The 23282-nt window shown below is 53.3% G+C and overlaps 1 protein-coding gene across 2 annotated transcripts in view; it reads right to left on the bottom strand.

Annotated features, from left to right (window-relative positions):
* prpf3 (PRP3 pre-mRNA processing factor 3 homolog (yeast)) overlaps positions 1-21790 on the bottom strand; it is a 32216-nt gene extending 10426 nt beyond the window's left edge. Inside the window, exons 1-9 of one of the 2 annotated variants that reach the window (XM_080183638.1) lie at positions 21690-21790; positions 15306-15466; positions 8072-8202; positions 6793-6933; positions 6000-6080; positions 4662-4882; positions 3062-3371; positions 1396-1562; positions 45-127 (exon numbers count right to left, since the gene is read on the bottom strand). In XM_080183638.1, the coding sequence (XP_080039764.1) occupies positions 45-127; positions 1396-1562; positions 3062-3371; positions 4662-4882; positions 6000-6080; positions 6793-6933; positions 8072-8202; positions 15306-15456 (1285 nt within the window). In that variant the 5' untranslated portion in view covers positions 15457-15466; positions 21690-21790. The remainder of the gene's footprint in view (positions 1-44; positions 128-1395; positions 1563-3061; positions 3372-4661; positions 4883-5999; positions 6081-6792; positions 6934-8071; positions 8203-15305; positions 15467-21689) is intronic. The other variant, XM_080183639.1, reaches the window with a different exon arrangement.
* Positions 21791-23282: the final 1492 nt, after the last annotated feature.

Below are 23282 nucleotides of genomic sequence, written 5' to 3'. Positions count from 1 at the left end.
CTGAGGGGGCGCCAACATTATACCCTCCTCTGTAACTTACGCACCTGGAGGACTGATCTGGGTCGGATGCTCCACCAAGTTGGTGATGCCGTGAAAGTTCTGTTCATTCGTCAGGTTCTCCGGAGATCTGTACACGAAAGCAAGTCACATTACTCAAAGAAAGACGGAGCAAAGGAGAGAGATAGCACGATGACAGGTACAGGCCTCAACACCCACCCCCACACCCTATACACACACAAGTTAGCAGTGCCTGGAATGAGTTCATCAGATGTAGGTGCAGAATGAAGCCATCCGGACCATGGAATCCAGTCCACCATTCCATCCTGGCTGTTATGCTCCTCATCCCCATTTTCCTGCCTTCTGCCCGTAACTCTTCAACCCATTAAAAATCTGTCCAACCCCTCCTTAAATGTACTCACTGTCCCGGCATCCGCTGCACTTTGGGGCAGCGAATTCCACAGATTCACAACCCTTTGGGAGTAGTTTCTCCTCCCACTCTGTTTTAAATTTGCTGCCCTTCATCCTGAGACCTCTCGTCCTGGAATGTCCCACAAGAGGAAGCATCCGCTCCCCGTCTACTTTATCCAAACCTTTTATCGTCCTGTAAACCTCAATGTGATCTCCCCCCATTCTTCTGAATTCCAGAGAGTATCGGCCTAAACTGTTCAATCTCTCTTCACATGACAAACCCCTCATCTCTGGAATGAGGGCGATATTGGAATCATTGGAGGAAGTTCACAAGAATGATCCGTGGAATGAAGAGCTTGTCGGATGAGGAACGGGTTGAGGACTCTGGGTCTGTACTCGTTGGAGTTTAGAAGGATGAGGGGGGGATCTTATTGAAACTTACAGGATACTGCGAGGCCCTGGATAGAGTGGACGTGGAGAGGATGTTTCCACTAGTAGGAAAAACTAGAACCCGAGGGCACAACCTCAGGCTAAAGGGACGCTCCTTTAAAACAGAGATGAGGAGGAATTTCTTCAGCCAGAGAGTGGGGAATCTGTGGAACTCTTTGCAGCAGAGGAGGCCGGGTCACTGAGTGTCTTTAAGACAGAGATAGATAGGTTCCTGATTAATAAGGGGATCAGGGGTTATTAAAACCATTCGATTACAGCTGATATGTTTCTCATCCCCATTTTCCTGCCTTCTCCCCCTTTTATTCCAGGGATCATTCTTGTGAACCTCCTCTGGACCCTTTCCAAGGCCGGCACATCCTTCCTTAGATACGGGGCCCAAAACTGCTCACAATTCTCCAAATGGGGTCTGACCCAGAGCCTTACACAGCCTCAGAAGTCCATCCCTGCTCTTGTACATGTCCCGAGCGTGTGTGCGACCATGTGAGGTAGCAGGGGTGCAAAGACAATGCTCCCCCCAGCCCGACGCTTGGAACTCACAGTTCAGTTCCGCCTTGAATGATGTAGGAGTCCCACCACTCAATTTCCGGCACCTCTCCTTCCCTCAGCTCCTTTTTGGGGGCGATCAGAGCGAGCTTGGTCGAGGTCTGGATCCCTGTCTTCTTAGCCGCCTGAGCGATCTCGGTCTGCAGTTTCTCGAGCTGCGCCTAGACTCAGAACACGAGGACCGCATTAGAACATAGAACGTTACAGCGCAGTACAGGCCCTTCGGCCCTCGATGTTGCACCGACCAGCGGAACCAATCTAATAACCTTCGAATCTAAACTATTCCCATGTTATCCATAAGCCTATCCACTGACCATTTGAACGCCCTTAAAGTTGGCGAGTCCACAACTGTTGCAGGCAGGGCATTCCACGCCCTTACTACCCTGCATTAGTGACACAATAGCCCACCAACACGTCTACTTTCCCAGAAGACGAAGGAAATTTGGCATGTCTGCTACAACTCTCACCAACTTTTTCAGATGCCCCATAGAAAGCATTCTTTCTGGTTGTATCACAGCTTGGTCTGGGCTCCTGCTCTGCCCAAGACCACAAGGAAGTACAAAAGGGTCGTAAATGTAGCCCCAATCCCATCACACAAACCAGCCTCCCATCCATTGACTCTGTCTACACTTCCCGCTGCCTCGGGGAAAAGCAGCCGGCATAATCAAGGACCCCCCACACACCCCGGACATTCTCTCTTCCACCTTCTTCCATCGGGAAAAAGATACAAAAGTCTGAGGTCACGTACCGACCGACTCAAGGACAGCTTCTTCCCTGCTGCTGTCAGACTTTTGAATGGACCTACCTCGCATTAAGCTGATCTTTCTCTACACCCTCGCTGTGACTGTAACATTACATTCTGCACCCTCTCCTTTCTTTCTCTATGAACAGTATGCTTTGTCTGTATAGCGCGCAAGAAACAATACTTTTCACTGTATCCCAATACACGTGACAGTAATAAATCAAATCAAATCCCAATGTTCCCTATGCCTTTCCTCACCACCCTCCTCCCTGGGTCATCTCCCGTCTGCCCATCCCTAACTACCTCCTTGGACTCACTCTCTTGTTCCAGCCATTTCAGAGGGAGCAGTTGAGAGTCACCCACATTACTGTGGCTCTGGAGTTACATGTAGGCCAGACTGGGGTAAGGACGGCAGATTTCCTTCCCTAAAGGACACTAGTTTAACGTTTCTTTATTAGTCGCAAATAGACTGACATTAACACTGCAATGAAGTTACAGTGAAAATCCCCTAGCCACCACACTCTGGCGCCCCTTCAGGTACACTGAGGGAGAATTTAGCACGGCCAATCCACCTAGCCTGCACATCTTTGGACATTAAGGGGCAATTTAGCACAGCCAGTCCACCTAACCTGCACATCTTTGGACTGTGGGAGAAAACCGGAGCACCCGGAGGAAACCCACGCAGACACAGGGAGAACATGCAGACTCCACACAGAGCATGATCCAAGCCCGGAATCAAACCCACGTCCCTGGCGCTGTGAGGCAGCAGTGCTAACCCACTGTGCCATCGCACCTCCCAAACTTCTCACTACTCTAATGCATGTCTTTTTGAAGAGCTGTGGTCACTGTTTGGCTTTCCCCTTATGTTTGGGAGTGGGTGAGAAAGGTGCCCAGGGGTTCCCCGGCAGCCTCCGGTACCTTGGTCCGTATCCTCTGGGCTATCTTTTCGAACTTGCCCCTCTCGTGGAAGCGGAAGAGCCTCTTCTGCCGCTGGGAGGGCAGGACGGGTACGCGGGGGTCGTAGAAGGTGTTGGACTCCAGGTCGTCACTGGGCTTCTCCTTGAGCAGCAGCTGCTTGAACTGCTCCCGTTTGACCGCCCGGATGTTGGCCTTCAGCGTGGGCATCCGGTGCGTCAACTCCACCTCCTTGCCCGTGGCGTCCACCGTCCGGCCCTGGTCGTCCAGGATCAGGGGCGTGGGTTTCAGATGCTCCTTCGACTCCACTTTGCTGCCGGCGGAGAGAGAAGCGGTTAGAAGCGCGGCGGGCCGGCCCCAACTCAACATCAGGTGCAGCCCCAGCTGGTCGAATAGTCCGCTCATCAGGCCGGGGGGGGGGGGGGGAAGGGAGGCTTCACTGCTGAGGGAGAGTGTGGGGGGTAGAACTTGAGCACGGACCTTGCAGATAGCTTTAGGAACCCTGATGAGGCTGCACTCTCAGCACAGAGAACAGGTCTCCCAGACCTGTGAGGAGGGGCACAAGAGGCTGGTTGGGCGGGGCGGGGGGGGGGGAGGAAATAACCATCATTGGGGTGGGGGGGGGGGGGCGGAAACGGAGTCCGGAAGTTATGACGATCGGATAGACTGGCCGGGTGAGGGGCTGGGGGGGGGAATCATTTCTCCAGGAATAGGGAGGTTGGAGAGAGGGGGTGGTCAGTGGGGGGTCTTTCCCATCATTAAGGGGTGGAGAAGGTAGGGGTCTAATGGGGTAGACGCACAGGGTGTGTTCCCACATGTGGGTGCGCGCGAGGGCGAGGGAGAGAGGAGGAGTGTGAACGAGCGCACAAACGTGCGTGTGTGCGTAGGCGCGTGCAGGAAGAATACACTGGAACTGGAGCGGGGTGGGGGAAATTCACCAGTAGGAGATAGTCACTGGTAGACTTTTATTTAGCTGGAGGGGCAATGTGGGAAAGCGGGGTTGAGGATTAGTGAATCAGCTAAGGACCTCCTTGAACGGTGGAGCAGACTTGACGGGCCGAATGGCCTGCTTCTGCCGCTGCCCCTTATGGCGTGAACTCAGTGGGGAATCGGGAGAAGGTTCATCACCCGGAACAGACTGGAGGAGGAAGCTGGGTACGCACACGGGGAGAGGGGAGTAGAAGGGCAGGCCCACACCTCCCCCTCCATTTATTAGTCACAAGTAGACTTACATTAACACTGCAATGAAGTCACCTGTTCGGGTACACTAAGGGAGAATTTAGCATGGCCAGTCGACCTGACCACCTCCCCCCCCCCACTGCAGCCAGTGCTGCAGGGATCCACACCTGCCCCCAAAACTGTAGGGAACACCCCCCCCCCCCTAACAAGGACTCCTCTCCCCTCACTGCAGGGACTCACTCTCCCTACCCCACCATTGCAGGAACTCCCTACCCCCTCCCCACCAACTGCAGGGATCCTCCCACCTCACAGCAGGAACCCCCCCCCCCCCCCGCACCCCAGTTGCAGGCCCCCGTCCCCAACACCCACGAATCCACCCCGTGCCCGTTCTCCCCCCCCCCCCCCCCAGGCAGCGGGTACTCACGGCGGCGCGATGCCCATGGCGTGCAGGTTGGCGAGTCCCACCAGGTTGGTGCTCTGAAGCAGGCCGGGTTTCAGCGAGAGCTGGGTCTGGATGCGGGCCTGCAGCTCGGCCGCCTTCTTGGCCTTCTCGATGGCGTCGTTCATGAAGGAGGCGGCCTGCGAGGGCTGGATGGTCTGGCCCATCGGAGGCAGGTCAGCAGCGGGGGCCAGGGGCGAGACCCGCTGGAGAGAGAGGGGAGGAGGGGGAGGGGGGAAGGAGAAGAGGACGGGGGAGGAGGAGGAGGGAGAGAAACAAATCCCAGTCAAAAGGCCGCAGGATGGAGAACGCACGTTGTTCCAGCACCTCGCACGATCACTCCCACCCCCTCGCACGACAACCCCCCACACCCAATTCCGTCTCGCCCCACCCCGCCCCAACCCCTGCAGCAGCGTACGTCCAGGCAATGCTCCAGCGCAGAATCCACGTCAGCCAGTGCGCACAGAAAGATCCCACAAGCAGCAATGCCATAACAAGTCGGATCATTTTGATTCAAGGGACCTGGCCATCACTGGCTGGGTCCAGCGTTTGCTGTCCGCCCCTCGATAAGCTGGTGGACAAGCCGCCTTCCTCAGCAGTCCCACATGCTGCAGGTACACCCACACTGCTGTTAGGGAGTTCATACAATGCAGAATGAGGCCATTCAGCCCATCCAGTCTGCACCCGACCCAGCTTTTTATCTTGCACAGGCCCTAAACCTGTAACCCCATCTAATAAGGGACAATTTAGCATGGCCAATCCACCCTAACCTGCACATCTTTGGACACTAAGGGACAATTTAGCACGGCCAATCCACCTAACCTGCACATCTTTGGACACTAAGGGACAATTTAGCATGGCCAATCCACCTAACCTGCACATCTTTTGGACTGTGGGAGGAAACCCACGCAGACACAGGGAGAACGTGCAGTCTCCACACAGACAGTGACCGGACCGGGAATCGAACCCAGGTCCCTGGCACTGTGAGGCAGCAGTGCTCACCCACCGTTCTGACCCAGCCACAGCGACATCTTTGCGCCTGTGAGACTGGTGAGGACCAACGCTGAGCCGTCCCATCACCCCTTCCCTCCAAACCTTTATGAGCCAGACTGCTGCCTCACAGAATCCCACCCTCAGTTTAAGGAGAAACAGGGAATTTCAGGGAACTTTCTCTCAGGGTTACAAAAGGATATCACATCCATGCAGAGGCCCCACCCCAGGGAACGTAGCAATCACCCTCCTCAGCCACCTCCAACATTGCCCCGTCTGCAACTGGTCTCACAGCCAAGCCCAGCCAGACTCAGTGTGACGTCTCACCTTTACCTGGAAGGAAGGTGTGATCAAACTGAGCTGCCTCTTCCGCTCCTCAATCTGCTTTGTGGCTGCTTCCATCATCTGCTTGATCTGTGGGAGATGGTGAGAAAACAAGACAGGGTTAGATACAGAATAAAGCTTCCTCTACACTGTCCCCCCCATCAAACACTCCCAGGACAGGTACAGCACGGGGTTAGATACAGAGTAAAGCTCCCTCTACACTGTCCCCATCAAACACTTCCAGGACAGGTACAGCACGGGGTTAGATACAGAGTAAAGCTCCCTCTACACTGTCCCCATCAAACACTTCCAGGACAGGTACAGCACGGGGTTAGATACAGAGTAAAGCTCCCTCTACACTGTCCCCCCATCAAACACTCCCAGGACAGGTACAGCACGGGGTTAGATACAGAGTAAAGCTCCCTCTCCACTGTCCCCCCATCAAACACTCCCAGGACAGGTACAGCACGGGGTTAGATACAGAGTAAAGCTCCCTCTACACTGTCCCCCCATCAAACACTCCCAGGACAGGTACAGCACGGGGTTGGATACAGAGTAAAGCTCCCTCTACACTGTCTCCATCAAACTACTTGCAGTTTAAGTAGACTCTGTAGACTGTTTGCTGTTTAAATAGACTCTGTAGACTGTTTGCTGCAGTGTGCTGTTTAAATAGACTCTGTAGACTGTTTGCTGCAGTGTGCTGTTTAAATAAACTGTTTGCTGTAAGGTTTATCACTTTCTATGGGTCCAGCTGGAAATCCTACCCTAGCTGCGTGGCTGTTTGAGGTGCAGACAGACTGACCTGAATTTTGGTCAGCATCCCGGGACTCTCGGTGGGTGGACCAGGGATAATTTCGTTCTCTTCGACCTCCTCAAACCTTGGGATTCGCTTCCTCTTGGAGGACAATTCCCGAGTGACTTCGGAATCCTCGCCAAAAACTTCCTGTCGGCCAGAAGGAAACAGATGAGGTACACGTCCAGATAAAGGAGACCCGGAGGCAGAACAAACATCCTGCATTTATATAGTGCCTTTAACATCTCAGAACACCTCACAGGAGCTTAAACCAGACAGAATCTGATCACAGGATATTAGTAAACAGAATATTAGATCAGTAAAATTCTGGTCAAAGAGCTGAGTTTTGGAAGGGCCTTAAATGAGGAGGGTGTTGGAAAGAGAGGCGGAGAGGGTTAGGGAGGGAATCCCAGAGCTTAGGCTCCCCTGCCCCCAAAGGCACCTGAAGGCACGGCTGCTAATGGCAGGGCGATAGAAATCGGGGGAAGCTTGAGAGGCCGGAATTGGAGGAGCGCAGAGATCTCGGGAGGGTTGTAGGGGCTGGAGAAGGTTACAGAGATAGGGAGAGGGTGTAAGGGGTTACAGAGATAGACAGGGGATGTAAGGGCTGGAGGAGGTTACAGTGATAGGGAGGGGATGTAGGGGCTGGAGGAGGTTACAGATAGGGAGGGGGTGTCGGGGCTGGAGAAGGTTACAGAGATAGGGAGGGGCTGTAGGGGGCTGGAGGAGGTTACAGAGATAGGGAGGGGATATACAGGGCTGGAGGAGGTTACAGAGATAGGGAGGGGGTGTAGGGGGCTGGAGGAGGTTACAGAGATAGGGAGGGGTGGAGGGGGGTGGAGGAGGTTACAGAGATAGGGAGGGGATATACAGGGCTGGAGGAGGTTACAGAGATAGGGAGGGGGTGTCGGGGGCTGGAGGAGGTTACAGAGAGGGTGTAGAGGCTGGAGGAGGTGACAGAGATAGGGAGGGGGTGTAGGGGGCTGGAGGAGGTTACAGAGATAGGGAGGGGTGGAGGGGGGTGGAGGAGGTTACAGAGATAGGGAGGGGATATACAGGGCTGGAGGAGGTTACAGAGATAGGGAGGGGGTGTAGGGGGCTGGAGGAGGTTACAGAGAGGGTGTAGAGGCTGGAGGAGGTGACAGAGATAGGGAGGGGGTGTAGGGGGCTGGAGGAGGTTACAGAGATACAGAGGGGGTGTAGAGGCTGGAGGAGGTGACAGATAGGGCACAGTGAGCGGGCAATGCCAACACCTCAGTGATCACCAGCCGGACAGCAGATTCCCGACCTTCAGCTCTCTCTTCCGATGCTTCTCGCTGCTGGACTTGGAATGCCGGGTGTTGCGACCTTCCTCCACCGCCTCAAACAGCTTGTCCACAAACCGCACGGTCGAGTCATCCAGGAACGGCTTCAGGTGCTCTGCACAGGTTAGCACGAGAGAGAGACAGAGATGGAGAGAGACATTAGGTGTGCCCAATCTTCCTTTCCATTCGTTCCCTCCTCCCCCACATCACCTTGTGGCTCCCTCTATTTACTCAGTTTCACTGTTGAGAGAGTGAGGGTGTTCTCGCTGGCAGGGCTTTCTCACTGCCCCCCACCCCCCAGACCTGGACCATCCCAATAGAAGGTGCAGTGAGTGTACGATCCACCCTGCTGTCTGCCTCTGCGAGGGACCTGACTGAATCAGCCTCCCCCCTACTCTCAGACTGAGACTGACTGCAGAGAGTACCCAACAATGACCTGAAACCCAGGCCGTGAGAAGATGGTGCTTGAAGATGGGTGCTATGGATAGCGCAGTAACAGGCCATTTGGTCCAAAAGACCCATGCTAGCATTCTACTCCACACATGCCCCCTTCCATCCACAAGAGATCACAGAATCATTACAATGCAGAAGGAGACCATTTGGCCCATCGAGTCTGCACTGACAACAATCTCACCCGGGCCCCATCACCCCACATATTTACCCCTCTAATCCCCCTGACACAAAGAGGTAATTTAGCATGGCTAATCCACCCTAACCTGCACATTTTTGGCCACTAAGGGACAATTTAGCATGGCCAATCCACCCTAACCTACACATTTTTGGCCACTAAGGGACAATTTAGCATGGCCAATCCACCCTAACCTGCACATCTTTGGACACTAAGGGGTAATTTAGCATGGCCAATCCACCCTAACCTGCACATCTTTGGACAATAAGGGGTAATTTAGCATGGCCAATCCACCCTAACCTGCACATCTTTGGACACTAAGGGGTAATTTAGCATGGCCAATCCACCCTAACCTGCACATCTTTGGACAATAAGGGGTAATTTAGCATGGCCAATCCACCCTAACCTGCACATCGTTGGACACTAAGAGAATTTAGCATGGCCAATCCACCAAACTTACACATGTTTGGACTGTGGGAGGAAACCAAAGCACCCGGAGGAAACCCATGCAGACATGGGGAGAACGCACCGACAGTGACCAAGGCCGGAATCAAACCCGGATCCTAGCACTGACGCAGCAGTGCTGACCCACTGTGCCATCCTAAGATCAAATTTCCCAATCGATTACGCAACCCAGCCTCCCATCCATTGACTCCGTCTATACTTCCCGCTGCCTTGGGAAAAGCAGCAGCGTAATTAAGGACCCCCCCACGTACCCCGGACATTCTCTCTTCCACCTTCGTACATCAAGGAAAAAGATACAAAAGTCTGAGGTCCCGTACCGACCGACTCAAGAACAGCTTCTTCCCTGCTGCTGTCAGACTTTTGAATGGACCTACCTCGCATTAAGTTGATCTTTCTCTACACCCTAGCTGTGACTGTAACACTACATTCTGCACCCTCTCCTTTCCTTCTCTATGAATGGTATGCTTTGTCTATATAGCACAGAAGAAACAATACTTTTCACTGTATCCCGATACAAATGACAATAGTAAATCAAATCTATGTACTTTATGAACGGTATGCTTTGTCTGTATGGCACGCAAGAAACAATACTTTTCACTGTATACTAATACATGTGACAATAATAAATCAATCTATGTACTTTATGAACGGTATGCCTTGTCTGTATAGCGTGCAAGAAACAATACTTTTCACTGTATCCCAATATATGTGACAATAATAAATCAAATCAAGGGTTTCTGAGAGTGACTCGGGGAACGAGAGTTGAGTGAATGGATTGAGAATCTGGGACTGTTCTCTCTGGAGTAGGTGGAGGGGGCTTTGGGGAAGACCACCAGTGAATGTCTCACCCAAAAGCAGTGCTGTATTGAGGCTCCAATTTTGTACTCAACCCTGGAGAGGGTCTGGAACTCAGAACCTTCCGGCTGGCAGGCAAATGTGCTACCCACTACACCACAGCTGGCAAATCCCGACTGCACCCTGGAGATCCGAGGCAGTCTCCCAACCAAAAACTAACCAGGGTCAAGTCCGCTTCACTTCCACAATCAGGACATTTTCAGGCTGGTGTGGCCTTCCCCAGTCCCGATTTATAACTCCTTCGAATTGGATAAATGATCAATAATATAAACAAAATAAATAAGTTTTAAAGTTTACTGGGGTAGGGGGTGGCACAGGGGTACAATGGTTAGCACTGCTGCCTCACAGTGCCAGGGACCCGGGTTAGAACATAACAGCACAGCACAGGCCCTTCAGCCCTCGATGTTGCACCGACCTGTGAAACCAATCTAAAGCCCATCTAACTTACACTATTCCAATGTCATCCATATGTTTATCCAAAGACCATTTAAATGTTGGTGAGTCCACTGTTGCAGGCAGGGCATTCCACACTCTTACTACACTGAGTAAAGAACCTCCCCTCTGACATCTGTCCTATGTTTTATCACCCCTCAAATTAAAGCCATGTCCCCTCATGCTTGCCATCTCCATCCATGGAAAAGAGGTTCACACTGTCCACCCTATCTAATCCTCTGATCATCTTGTATGCCTCTATTAAGTCACCTCTTAACCTTCTAACGAAAACAGCCTCAAGTCCCTCAGCCTTTCCTCATAAGACCTTCCCACCACACCAGGCAACATCCTGGTAAACCTCCTCTGCACCCTTTCCAATGCCTCCACATCTTTCCTATAATGCGGCGACCAGAACTGTACGCAATACTCCTAGTGCAGCCGCACCAGAGTTTTGTACAGTTGTAACATGACCTCACAGCTCCGAAATTCAATCCCTCTACCAATAAAAGCTAACACACCGTACACCTTCTTAACAATCTTATCAACCTGGGTGCCAACTTTCAAGGATGTATACACATGGACACCGAGATCTCTCTGCTCATCCACACTAACAAGTAACTTACCTTTAGCCCAGTACTCTGTATTCCTATTACTCCTTCCAAAGTGAATCACTTCACACTTTTCCACATTAAACTCCATTTGCCACCTCTCAGCCCAGCTCTGCAGCTTATCTATGTCCCTCTGTAACCTGCAACATCCTTCCACACTGTCCACAACTTCTCCGACTTTAGTGTCATCCGCAAAATTACTAACCCATCCTTCTACACCCAGGTCATTTATGAAAATGACAAAACAGATCCCTGCGGTACACCACTAGTAACTGAACTCCAGGATGAACATTTCCCATCAAACACCACCCTCTGTCTTCTTACAGGTGGCTAATTTCTGATCCAAACCACTAAATCAACCTCAATCTCATGCTTTTGTATCTTCTGCAATAGCCTACCATGAGGAACCTTATCAAACACTTTACTGAAATCCATATCCACCACATCAACTGTCTTACCCTCATCCACCTCTGTGATCACCTTCTCAAAGAACTCAGTAAGGGTTGAGAGGCATGACCTACCCTTCACAAAACCGTGCTGACTATCCCTAATCAAGCTATTCCTTTTTAGATTATTATAAATCCTATCTCTCATAATCCTTTCCAAAACTTTGCCCACAATGGAAGTAAGGCTCACTGGTCTATAATTACCAGGGTTGTTTCTACTCCCCTTCTTGAACAAGGGGACAGCACTTGCTACGCTCCAGTCTTCTGGCAACATTCCTGTAGACAATGACAACCTAAAGATCAAAGCTAAAGACTCTGCAATCTCCTCCCGAGCCTCCCAGGGAATCCCAGGATAAATCCCATTCGGCCCAGGCAACTTATCTATTTTCATACTTTCCAGAATTGCTAACACTTCCTCCTTATGAACCTCAATCCTGAGTCTAATAGTCTGCATCTCAGTATTCTCCTCCACAACATTGTCTTTGACAGGACAGGAGTCGGGTCACTGTCTGTGTGGAGTTTGCATGTTCTCTCTCTGTGTCTACGTGGGTTTCCTCTGGGTGCAAAAAATGTGCCAGTTAGATGGTTTGGCCACGCTAAATTGTCCCTTAGTGTCCAAAGATGTGCAGGGTAGGTGGATTGGCCGTGCTAAATTGTCCCTTAGTGTCCAAAGATGTGCAGGTTAGGGTGGATTGGCCATGCTAAATTGCCCCTTAGTGTCCAAAGATGTGCAGGGTAGGTGGATTGGCCATGCTAAATTGCCCCTTAGTGTCCAAAGATGTGCAGGGTAGGTGGATTGGCCATGCTAAATTGTCCCTTAGTGTCCAAAGATGTGCAGGTTAGGTGGATTGGCCATGCTAAATTGCCCCTTAGTGTCCAAAGATGTGCAGGGTAGGTGGATTGGCCATGCTAAATTGTCCCTTAGTGTCCAAAGATGTGCAGGGTAGGTGGATTGGCCATGCTAAATTGCCCCTTAGTGTCCAAAGATGTGCAGGTTAGGGTGGATTGGCCATGCTAAATTGCCCCTTAGTGTCCAAAGATGTGCAGGGTAGGTGGATTGGCCATGCTAAATTGCCCCTTAGTGTCCAAAGATGTGCAGGGTAGGTGGATTGGCCATGCTAAATTGTCCCTTAGTGTCCAAAGATGTGCAGGTTAGGTGGATTGGCCATGCTAAATTGCCCCTTAGTGTCCAAAGATGTGCAGGGTAGGTGGATTGGCCATGCTAAATTGTCCCTTAGTGTCCAAAGATGTGCAGGGTAGGTGGATTGGCCATGCTAAATTGCCCCTTAGTGTCCAAAGATGTGCAGGGTAGGTGGATTGGCCATGCTAAATTGTCCCTTAGTGTCCAAAGATGTGCAGGGTAGGTGGATTGGCCATGCTAAATTGTCCCTTAGTGTCCAAAGATGTGCAGGGTAGGTGGATTGGCCGTGCTAAATTGTCCCTTAGTGTCCAAAGATGTGCAGGGTAGGTGGATTGGCCATGCTAAATTGCCCCTTAGTATCAGGGGGTTAGTAGGGTAAATACATGGGGCTATGGGGATTGGGCCTGGGTGGGATTATGATTAGAATGGTCTCCTTCTGCACAGTTGGGATTCTATGATTGCCGGCTCGGGTCACTGTCTGCGTGGAATGATGTCAAATTCTCACAGCTGTAGGACTTGTTTGCCTGCTGTGTATCCTTCAGGAAAGCAGTCAATTTTCAGCTCACTCAGCAGGCCTCCTGAGTTCGCAATCGATATCTTAAGCTTAGCAGAGTTAGTTCCACAGGCAAAAATATCTGAAAATGAAGTCTTTGCATAGACTAAAGCGAACAGGGCTAAGCATATATAGGATCTCTTGGTCTCAGTGTAGGGCAGCACAACAGTTAGCACTGCTGCCTCACAGCGCCAGGGACCCGGGTTCGATCCCCAGCTTAGGTCACTGTGTGTGGAGTTTGCACATTCTCCCTGTGTCTGCATGGGTTTCTTCCGGGTGCTCTGGTTTCCTCCCACAGTCTGAATGACGTGCTGGTTAGGGTGGATTGGCCGTGCTAAATTCTCCCTCGGTGAACCCGAACAGGCGCCGGAGTGTGGCAACTAGGGATTTTCACAGTAACTTCATTGCAGTGTTAATCTCAGCCTTACTTGTGACACTAATAAATAAACATTAAAAACTTTAAAAGTTGGATTGGGGGTGATGGCCCCTGGTGGGCAGGCAACTAAGGTGTGACATTAGAAATCATAGAAACCCTACAGTGTAGAAAGAGGTCATTCAGCCCATTGAGTCTGCACTGACCACAATCTCACCCAGGCCCTAACCATATATCCCTACATATTTAACCGCTAATCCCTCTACCCTATGCACCTAGGGTCGCTAAGAGGCAATTTTAGCACAGCCAATCAACCTAACTCATGCGTCTTTGGACTGTGGGAAGAAACCAGAGTACCCAGAAGAAACCCATGCAGACACGAGGAGAATGTGCAAACTCCACACAGACAGCGACCCAAGCCAGGAATCGAACCCAGGTCCCTGAGCTATGAAGCAGCAGTGCCAACCATTGTGCTACAGTGCCGCCGAAAAGTTAGTGTACCTTAAGAAAGTTTTTTTTTAAATCGTGATCTCTGCAGCTCTGCTGTTGAGCTGTCTACCAGATGTCCTTTTATTGCTCCTTAAGTGGCCTAAATGGGGGCTTCAGGTCCTTTCTGAGATCAGTTCTATGACTCTGCGTTGTTCGGAGGAAATCTACCTGGTAGGTCAGGTCTCAGGAGTTTTTTCACTGAAATTAATGAATTGGTGAGTCAGCGCTCTGAGACTACATTATTGGACTTGTGTCAATTTTTAGGGGAGGATTGAATAGAGCAGGTGAATTGGCTAGAGAACATTTGAAAGAGGCAGAGCACATGGTGTTAATCCTGCCTTCCTTTGCTGTCGCCACAAATACTGCAGATACTGGAAATGTGCAATAAATGCTGGAAATAGCAAGCGGGTCAGGCAAGAGAGAGAGGAGAAAGAAGAGTTCACGTTTCAGACCCATGACTTTTTCATCAGAAGAGGGTAAGATGTAATGATTTAGAGAAGGCAAAGGGATGGGTAAAGTGACTTGTGTGAGGGTGGCAGGCAGGAGAGGTTTAATTGAGTCAGGAAGGCTGTGACAGTGCCTTATTGACGCGTGACGTGCTGTTCCTCAAGCTAATGTTGGGAGAAATATCTCAGAGCGGGGGGGGTCGAGAGGAGGTTCACAAGAATGATCCCTGGAATGAAGAGCTTGTCGGATGAGGAACGGGTTGAGGACTCTGGGTCTGAACTCGTTGGAGTTTAGAAGGATGAGGGGGGATCTTATTGAAACTTACAGGATACTGCGAGGCCCTGGATAGAGTGGACGTGGAGAGGATGTTTCCACTAGTAGGAAAAACTAGAACCCGAGGGCACAACCTCAGGCTAAAGGGACGATCCTTTAAAACAGAGATGAGGAGGAATTTCTTCAGCCAGAGAGTGGGGAATGTGTGGAACTCTTTGCTGCAGAGGAGGCCGGGTCACTGAGTGTCTTTAAGACAGAGATAGATAGGTTCCTGATTAATAAGGGGGGGGGGGGAGTAATATCCCCTATATCAAGCAGAGGGGCAGGCAGTCACATCAGATGGCCCCTCGATGATCTGGGCCTGTAAATGACCACCTTGGGAAGGCAGTCCCTCTTTATATGCGCTCAAGACACTCAATCCATACGCCCGAACTGTCTGTTCTATACCGCAGCAATGCAATGGATGTTCACAGCCCCCAAGGGTCAGGAAGGGGGACTTCCAACTCACCCACTGTCTTTTTCTTGTCCATTCCTTTGCCGACACAGTTGAGCGCAGCCGTGACCACTGTCTGCTCTGAGAAACCGAGCACCCTCTTCACTGTCTTCTCCACCCATGGCTTCAGCTCGTCAAGGTCTCGTTTGGACAGTGAGAGTGACATCTCTGCAGGACTTGGGGAGAAAGGGGAATGGAAACAGAGCAACTGTGAGGATAGAGACTTACAAACCCAATCGTCACAGCAATGTGCACACCTAGACAGGACAACGGTGACTTGATCTCCACTCAGAAGGTCACTGGTTCAAGAATGTTCCTGCACTTTCTTCACAATGCAGCAATGCTGCGCCATGGGAGGGTTGGTGCTGAGGGAGCGCTGCAATGAGGGGCGCTCCCTCCCTGGTTGAGAGACAGATATCCCCCCCCCACCCCAAACAACATCCCCTCCCTGGTTGATATACAGGATATTCCTCCCCCGACTCCTCCCCTCTCTGGTTGATATACGGGATTCCACCCCACCCCCCGACCTCTCTGGTTGATATACAGGATATTCTAACCCCCCCCCACCACTCCCTGGTAGATATACAGGATATTCTCCACCCCCCGCTCCCTGGTTGACATACAGGATATTCCCCCCGACCCCCCGACCGCTCCCCGGTTGATATACGGGATATTTCCCCCTCCCCAACTCCCCTGTTGACGTACGGGATATTCACCACCCCCACCAACTCCCCTGTTGACGTACGGGATATTCACCACCCCCACCAACTCCCCTGTTGATATACGGGATATTCTACCCCCCCCCACCACCCGCTCCTGGTTGATATACGGGATATTTCCCCCCCGCCAACTCCCCTGTCGATGTACGGGATATTTCCCCAACTCCCCTGTCGATGTACGGGATATTTCCCCCCCAACTCCCCTGTCGATATACGGGATATTTCCCCAACTCCCCTGTCGATGTACGGGATATTTCCCCCCCAACTCCCCTGTCGATGTACGGGATATTTCCCCAACTCCCCTGTCGATGTACGGGATATTTCCCCCCCAACTCCCCTGTCGATATACGGGATATTTCCCAAACTCCCCTGTCGATATACGGGATATTTCCCCCCCAACTCCCCGGTCGATGTGCGGGATATTTCCCCCCCAACTCCCCTGTCGATATACGGGATATTTCCCCAACTCCCCTGTCGATATACGGGATATTTCCCCAACTCCCCTGTCGATATACGGGATATTTCCCCAACTCCCCGGTCGATGTACGGGATATTTCCCCAACTCCCCTGTCGATGTGCGGGATATTTCCCCCCCAACTCCCCTGTCGATGTACGGGATATTTCCCCAACTCCCCGGTCGATGTGCGGGATATTTCCCCCCCAACTCCCCTGTCGATATACGGGATATTTCCCCAACTCCCCGGTCGATGTGCGGGATATTTCCCCCCCAACTCCCCTGTCGATATACGGGATATTTCCCCAACTCCCCTGTCGATGTACGGGATATTTCCCCAACTCCCCTGTCGATGTACGGGATATTTCCCCAACTCCCCTGTCGATATACGGGATATTTCCCCCCCAACTCCCCTGTCGATGTGCGGGATATTTCCCCCCCAACTCCCCTGTCGATGTACGGGATATTTCCCCCCCAACTCCCCTGTCGATGTGCGGGATATTTCCCCAACTCCCCTGTCGATGTACGGGATATTTCCCCAACTCCCCTGTCGATGTACGGGATATTTCCCCAACTCCCCTGTCGATATACGGGATATTTCCCCCCCAACTCCCCTGTCGATGTGCGGGATATTTCCCCCCCAACTCCCCTGTCGATGTACGGGATATTTCCCCCCCAACTCCCCTGTCGATGTGCGGGATATTTCCCCAACTCCCCTGTCGATATACGGGATATTTCCCCCCCAACTCCCCTGTCGATGTACGGGATATTTCCCTAACTCCCCTGTCGATGTACGGGATATTTCCCTAACTCCCCTGTCGATGTGCGGGATATTTCCCCAACTCCCCTGTCGATGTACGGGATATTTCCCCAACTCCCCTGTCGATGTACGGGATATTTCCCCCCCAACTCCCCTGTCGATGTACGGGATATTTCCCCAACTCCCCTGTCGATGTACGGGATATTTCCCCCCCAACTCCCCTGTCGATGTACGGGATATTTCCCCAACTCCCCTGTCGATGTACGGGATATTTCCCCAACTCCCCTGTCGATGTACGGGATATTTCCCCCCCAACTCCCCTGTCGATGTACGGGATATTTCCCCAACTCCCCTGTCGATGTACGGGATATTTCCCCCCCAACTCCCCTGTCGATGTACGGGATATTTCCCCAACTCCCCTGTCGATATACGGGATATTTCCCCCCCAACTCCCCTGTCGATATACGGGATATTTCCCCAACTCCCCTGTCGATGTACGGGATATTTCCCCCCCAACTCCCCTGTCGATGTACGGGATATTTCCCCCCCAACTCCCCTGTCGATATACGGGATATTTCCCCAACTCCCCTGTCGATATACGGGATATTTCCCCAACTCCCCTGTCGATGTACGGGATATTTCCCCAACTCCCCTGTCGATGTACGGGATATTTCCCCAACTCCCCTGTCGATATACGGGATATTTCCCCAACTCCCCTGTCGATGTACGGGATATTTCCCCCCCAACTCCCCTGTTGATGTACGGGATATTTCCCCAACTCCCCTGTCGATGTACGGGATATTTCCCCCCCAACTCCCCTGTCGATATACGGGATATTTCCCCAACTCCCCTGTCGATGTACGGGATATTTCCCCCCCAACTCCCCTGTCGATATAGGGGATATTTCCCCAACTCCCCTGTCGATGTGCGGGATATTTCCCCCCCAACTCCCCTGTCGATATACGGGATATTTCCCCAACTCCCCTGTCGATGTACGGGATATTTCCCCAACTCCCCTGTCGATGTACGGGATATTTCCCCAACTCCCCTGTCGATGTGCGGGATATTTCCCCAACTCCCCTGTCGATGTGCGGGATATTTCCCCCCCAACTCCCCTGTCGATGTACAGGATATTTCCCCAACTCCCCTGTCGATGTACGGGATATTTCCCCAACTCCCCTGTCGATGTACGGGATATTTCCCCAACTCCCCTGTCGATGTGCGGGATATTTCCCCAACTCCCCTGTCGATGTGCGGGATATTTCCCCCCCAGCTCCCCTGTCGATGTACGGGATATTTCCCCAACTCCCCTGTCGATGTACGGGATATTTCCCCCCCAGCTCCCCTGTCGATGTGCGGGATATTTCCCCAACTCCCCTGTCGATATACGGGATATATCCCCAACTCCCCTGTCGATGTGCGGGATATTTCCCCAACTCCCCTGTCGATGTACGGGATATTTCCCCAACTCCCCTGTCGATGTACGGGATATTTCCCCCCCAGCTCCCCTGTCGATGTACGGGATATTTCCCCAACTCCCCTGTCGATATACGGGATATTTCCCCAACTCCCCTGTCGATATACGGGATATTTCCCCAACTCCCCTGTCGATGTACGGGATATTTCCCCAACTCCCCTGTCGATGTACGGGATATTTCCCCCCCAACTCCCCTGTTGATGTATGGGATATTTCCCCAACTCCCCTGTTGATGTACGGGATATTTCCCCCCCAGCTCCCCTGTTGATGTATGGGATATTTCCCCAACTCCCCTGTCGATGTACGGGATATTTCCCCCTCCCCAACTCCCCTGTCGATATACGGGATATTTCCCCAACTCCCCTGTCGATGTACGGGATATTTCCCCAACTCCCCTGTCGATATACGGGATATTTCCCCAACTCCCCTGTCGATGTACGGGATATTTCCCCAACTCCCCTGTTGATGTACGGGATATTTCCCCCTCCCCAACTCCCCTGTCGATGTACGGGATATTTCCCCAACTCCCCTGTCGATGTGCGGGATATTTCCCCCCCAACTCCCCTGTCGATGTACGGGATATTTCCCCAACTCCCCTGTCGATGTACGGGATATTTCCCCAACTCCCCTGTCGATGTACGGGATATTTCCCCCCCAACTCCCCTGTCGATGTACGGGATATTTCCCCAACTCCCCTGTCGATGTGCGGGATATTTCCCCCCCAACTCCCCTGTCGATGTACGGGATATTTCCCCCCCAACTCCCCTGTCGATGTACGGGATATTTCCCCCCCAACTCCCCTGTCGATGTACGGGATATTTCCCCCCCAACTCCCCTGTCGATGTACGGGATATTTCCCCAACTCCCCTGTCGATATACGGGATATTTCCCCCCCAACTCCCCTGTCGATGTACGGGATATTTCCCCCCCAACTCCCCTGTCGATGTACAGTATATTTCCCCAACTCCCCTGTCGATGTACGGGATATTTCCCCAACTCCCCTGTCGATGTACGGGATATTTCCCCAACTCCCCTGTCGATATAGGGGATATTTCCCCCCCAACTCCCCTGTCGATGTACGGGATATTTCCCCAACTCCCCTGTCGATATACGGGATATTTCCCCCCCAACTCCCCTGTCGATGTACGGGATATTTCCCCCCCAACTCCCCTGTCGATGTACGGGATATTTCCCCCCCAACTCCCCTGTCGATGTACGGGATATTTCCCCCCCAACTCCCCTGTCGATATACGGGATATTTCCCCAACTCCCCTGTCGATGTACGGGATATTTCCCCCCCAACTCCCCTGTCAATGTACGGGATATTTCCCCAACTCCCCGGTCGATATAGGGGATATTACCACCCCCCCATCCCCGGTCGATATAGGGGATATTATCCCCCCCCCCGGTTGATATAGGGGATATTACCACCCCCCCATCCCCGGTCGATATAGGGGATATTATCCCCCCCCCATCCCCGGTCGATATAGGGGATATTATCCCCCCCCCATCCCCGGTCGATATAGGGGATATTACCACCCCCCACTCCCCGGTCGATATAGGGGATATTACCACCCCCCACTCCCCGGTCGATATAGGGGATATTACCCCCCCCCACTCCCCGGTCGATATAGGGGATATTACCCCCCCCCACTCCCCGGTCGATATAGGGGATATTACCACCCCCCCATCCCCGGTCGATATAGGGGATATTACCCCCCCCATCCCCGGTCGATATAGGGGATATTACCACCCCCCCATCCCCGGTCGATATAGGGGATATTACCCCCCCCATCCCCGGTCGATATAGGGGATATTACCCCCCCCCATCCCCGGTCGATATAGGGGATATTATCCCCCCCCCGGTCGATATAGGGGATATTACCACCCCCCCATCCCCGGTCGATATAGGGGATATTACCACCCCCCATCCCCTGTCGATATAGGGGATATTACCACCCCCCCATCCCCGGTCGATATAGGGGATACTATCCCCCCCGGTCGATATAGGGGATATTACCCCCCCCCCATCCCCGGTCGATATAGGGGATATTACCACCCCCCATCCCCGGTCGATATAGGGGATATTACCACCCCCCCATCCCCGGTCGATATAGGGGATATTATCCCCCCCCCGGTCGATATAGGGGATATTACCACCCCCCCATCCCCGGTCGATATAGGGGATATTACCCCTCCCTCCCTGGTTGATATAGAGGATATTAGCCCTCCCTCCTCAGTTGATATAGAGGATATTATCCCCCCCCCATCCCCGGTCGATATAGGGGATATTACCACCCCCCCATCCCCGGTCGATATAGGGGATATTACCCCCCCCATCCCCGGTTGATATAGGGGATATTACCACCCCCCCATCCCCGGTCGATATAGGGGATATTATCCCCCCCCCCCGGTCGATATAGGGGATATTACCACCCCCCCATCCCCGGTCGATATAGGGGATATTACCACCCCCCATCCCCGGTCGATATAGGGGATATTATCCCCCCCCCCCGGTTGATATAGGGGATATTACCCCTCCCTCCCTGGTTGATATAGAGGATATTAGCCCTCCCTCCTCAGTTGATATAGAGGATATTAGCCCTCCCTCCTCAGTTGATATAGAGGATATTAGCCCTCCCTCCTCAGTTGATATAGGGGATATTATCCCCCCCCCGGTTGATATAGGGGATATTACCCCTCCCTCCCTGGTTGATATAGGGGATATTAGCCCTCCCTCCTCAGTTGATATAGGGGATATTACCCCTCCCTGGTTATATCCTCCCTCCCCCACCATGATTAGGGGGGTTGGAAACTCCAGGGCGCCTGGAAAGTTCTAGATGGAGCTCAATGTGGGTCCAGTCTCCCCACTCTGGGGGAGAAGGGGGTTGTTGTTAAGGGGCTCCAGGCCTCCCCCTCCCGGGCGAGGCCTCAGGCCTGCAGCCCCCTCCCCCTGCCCCTGCCCTGGCCTCCCCAGCCGCTCACTCACCTCCTCCTCCCCCTGCCCGCGACAACTGCAGGCGCCGGAAGTCGGTGTCGCTGCTTCAGCCGTCCGCCACCGGAAGTCAGTGTCCCCCCTCACCCATCCGCCAGCCACCGGAAGTCAGTGTCAAGGTTCCCCACCCAGCTTCTCTTACCGACTCACAGACCGGAAGTCACTGTGTCAAGGCTCCCCTCTCGCCCTCACCGGAAGTCGATGTCTGCAGCCTGGATTGGGATGGCCGCCCTCACCGGAAGTGGACGTCTCCGCCTCACCGCTCCTCCAGTCAAGCGACCGCCGTCACCGGAGGTTGGTGTCAATGTCGATTGGATTGGCCGCCCTCGCCGGAAGTTGACGTCTCCGCCTCACCTCCTCCAGTCTAGCGACCGCCCTCACCGGAAGTTGGTGGCAATATCCATGGGGTCTGTCGCCCTCACCGGAAGTGGGCTTCACTTACCTCTCCTCCCCTACCCCGCCCTCCTTCCAGACATTGTCAACCCAGCCGCTTGCACCACAGATTTGGGGGTGTCGGATGGGTCGGCCGCACTCAACGGAGTCACTGTCTAAAAAAAACTCTATTCTCTCCTCACAGGATTGCTGCCAAACCGGCTGAGATTTTTCCAGCTGTCACTGTGCCAACCCAACCCGCCCTCACCGGAAGTGGCTGTCACTGCCTAGCTCTTTCCATGAACTGGATGCCCTCACCGGAAGTGGATTCCACCGCCACTCGTGGTTCAGGCGCCCTTACCGGAAGTGAGCTTCACCTCCTCTTCATGGGACGGCCGCCCTCACCGGAAGTGGGTGTCACTGCAGCCCAAACCGCTCTTACTGAAAGGGGCGGCATCGCCTCTCATTGGTTGGTGCGCCCTCACCGGAAGTAGATGTCACTGCCGACCTTTTCCATCTACCCCAAACAGCCCTCACCGGAAGTGGACTTCACCTCCTCTGAAATGGGGCGGACCGCCGCTTGGGACTCGGTGTTACACCCAAAAGTGGCCGAGGTGGCGGGGAGGGTTGCAACAGCGAATAGCGTCCCCCTCCCTCTTCACCAGCTCCCCGCCAACACCTGCTGCAGCTGTGCGTGCGCGCACGAGGAAGCCAACGGTCGCCTCAGCCCTGCCCCCTCCCGCCCCAAGCTGCCGTATCTTCCTCCAGGCCGCTTGGGGCGCCACAGGAGGCCGCCACCAGCCCCCAGGGAATGATCTAGGACGGACGGAGGGGGAGGAGGGGGAGGAGGAGGGGGGGAGGAGGAGGGGGGAGGAGGAGGGGGGGGGAGGGGGGAGGAGGGGGGGGGGGGGGGGGAGGGGGGGGGAGGGGGGAGGGGGGGGGAAGGGGGGAGGGGGGGGAGGGGGAGGGGGGGAAGAAGAGGGAGGGAAGAAGAGGAGGGGGGAAGAAGAGGGAGGGAGGGAGGGAGGGAGGGAGAGGGAAGAAGAGGGAGGGAGGGAGGGGAGGGAGGGAGGGAGGGAGGGAGGGAGGGAGGGGAAGGAAGAGGGAGGGAGGGAGGGAGGGGGAAGAAGAGGGGAGGGAAGGAGGGAGGGGGAAGAAGAGGGAGGAGGAAGGGGAGGGAGGGGAGAAGAGAAGAGGGAGGGAGGGAGGAGAGGG

The sequence above is a fragment of the Carcharhinus amblyrhynchos genome, unplaced genomic scaffold (assembly GCF_965287045.1).
Source record: "Carcharhinus amblyrhynchos unplaced genomic scaffold, sCarAmb.v2.hapA chromosome_356, whole genome shotgun sequence".
NCBI classification, from domain to species: Eukaryota; Metazoa; Chordata; class Chondrichthyes; order Carcharhiniformes; family Carcharhinidae; genus Carcharhinus; species Carcharhinus amblyrhynchos.
The sequence above is the reverse complement of the archived record's forward strand: the minus strand, read 5'-3'. Positions and strand labels throughout refer to the sequence as shown.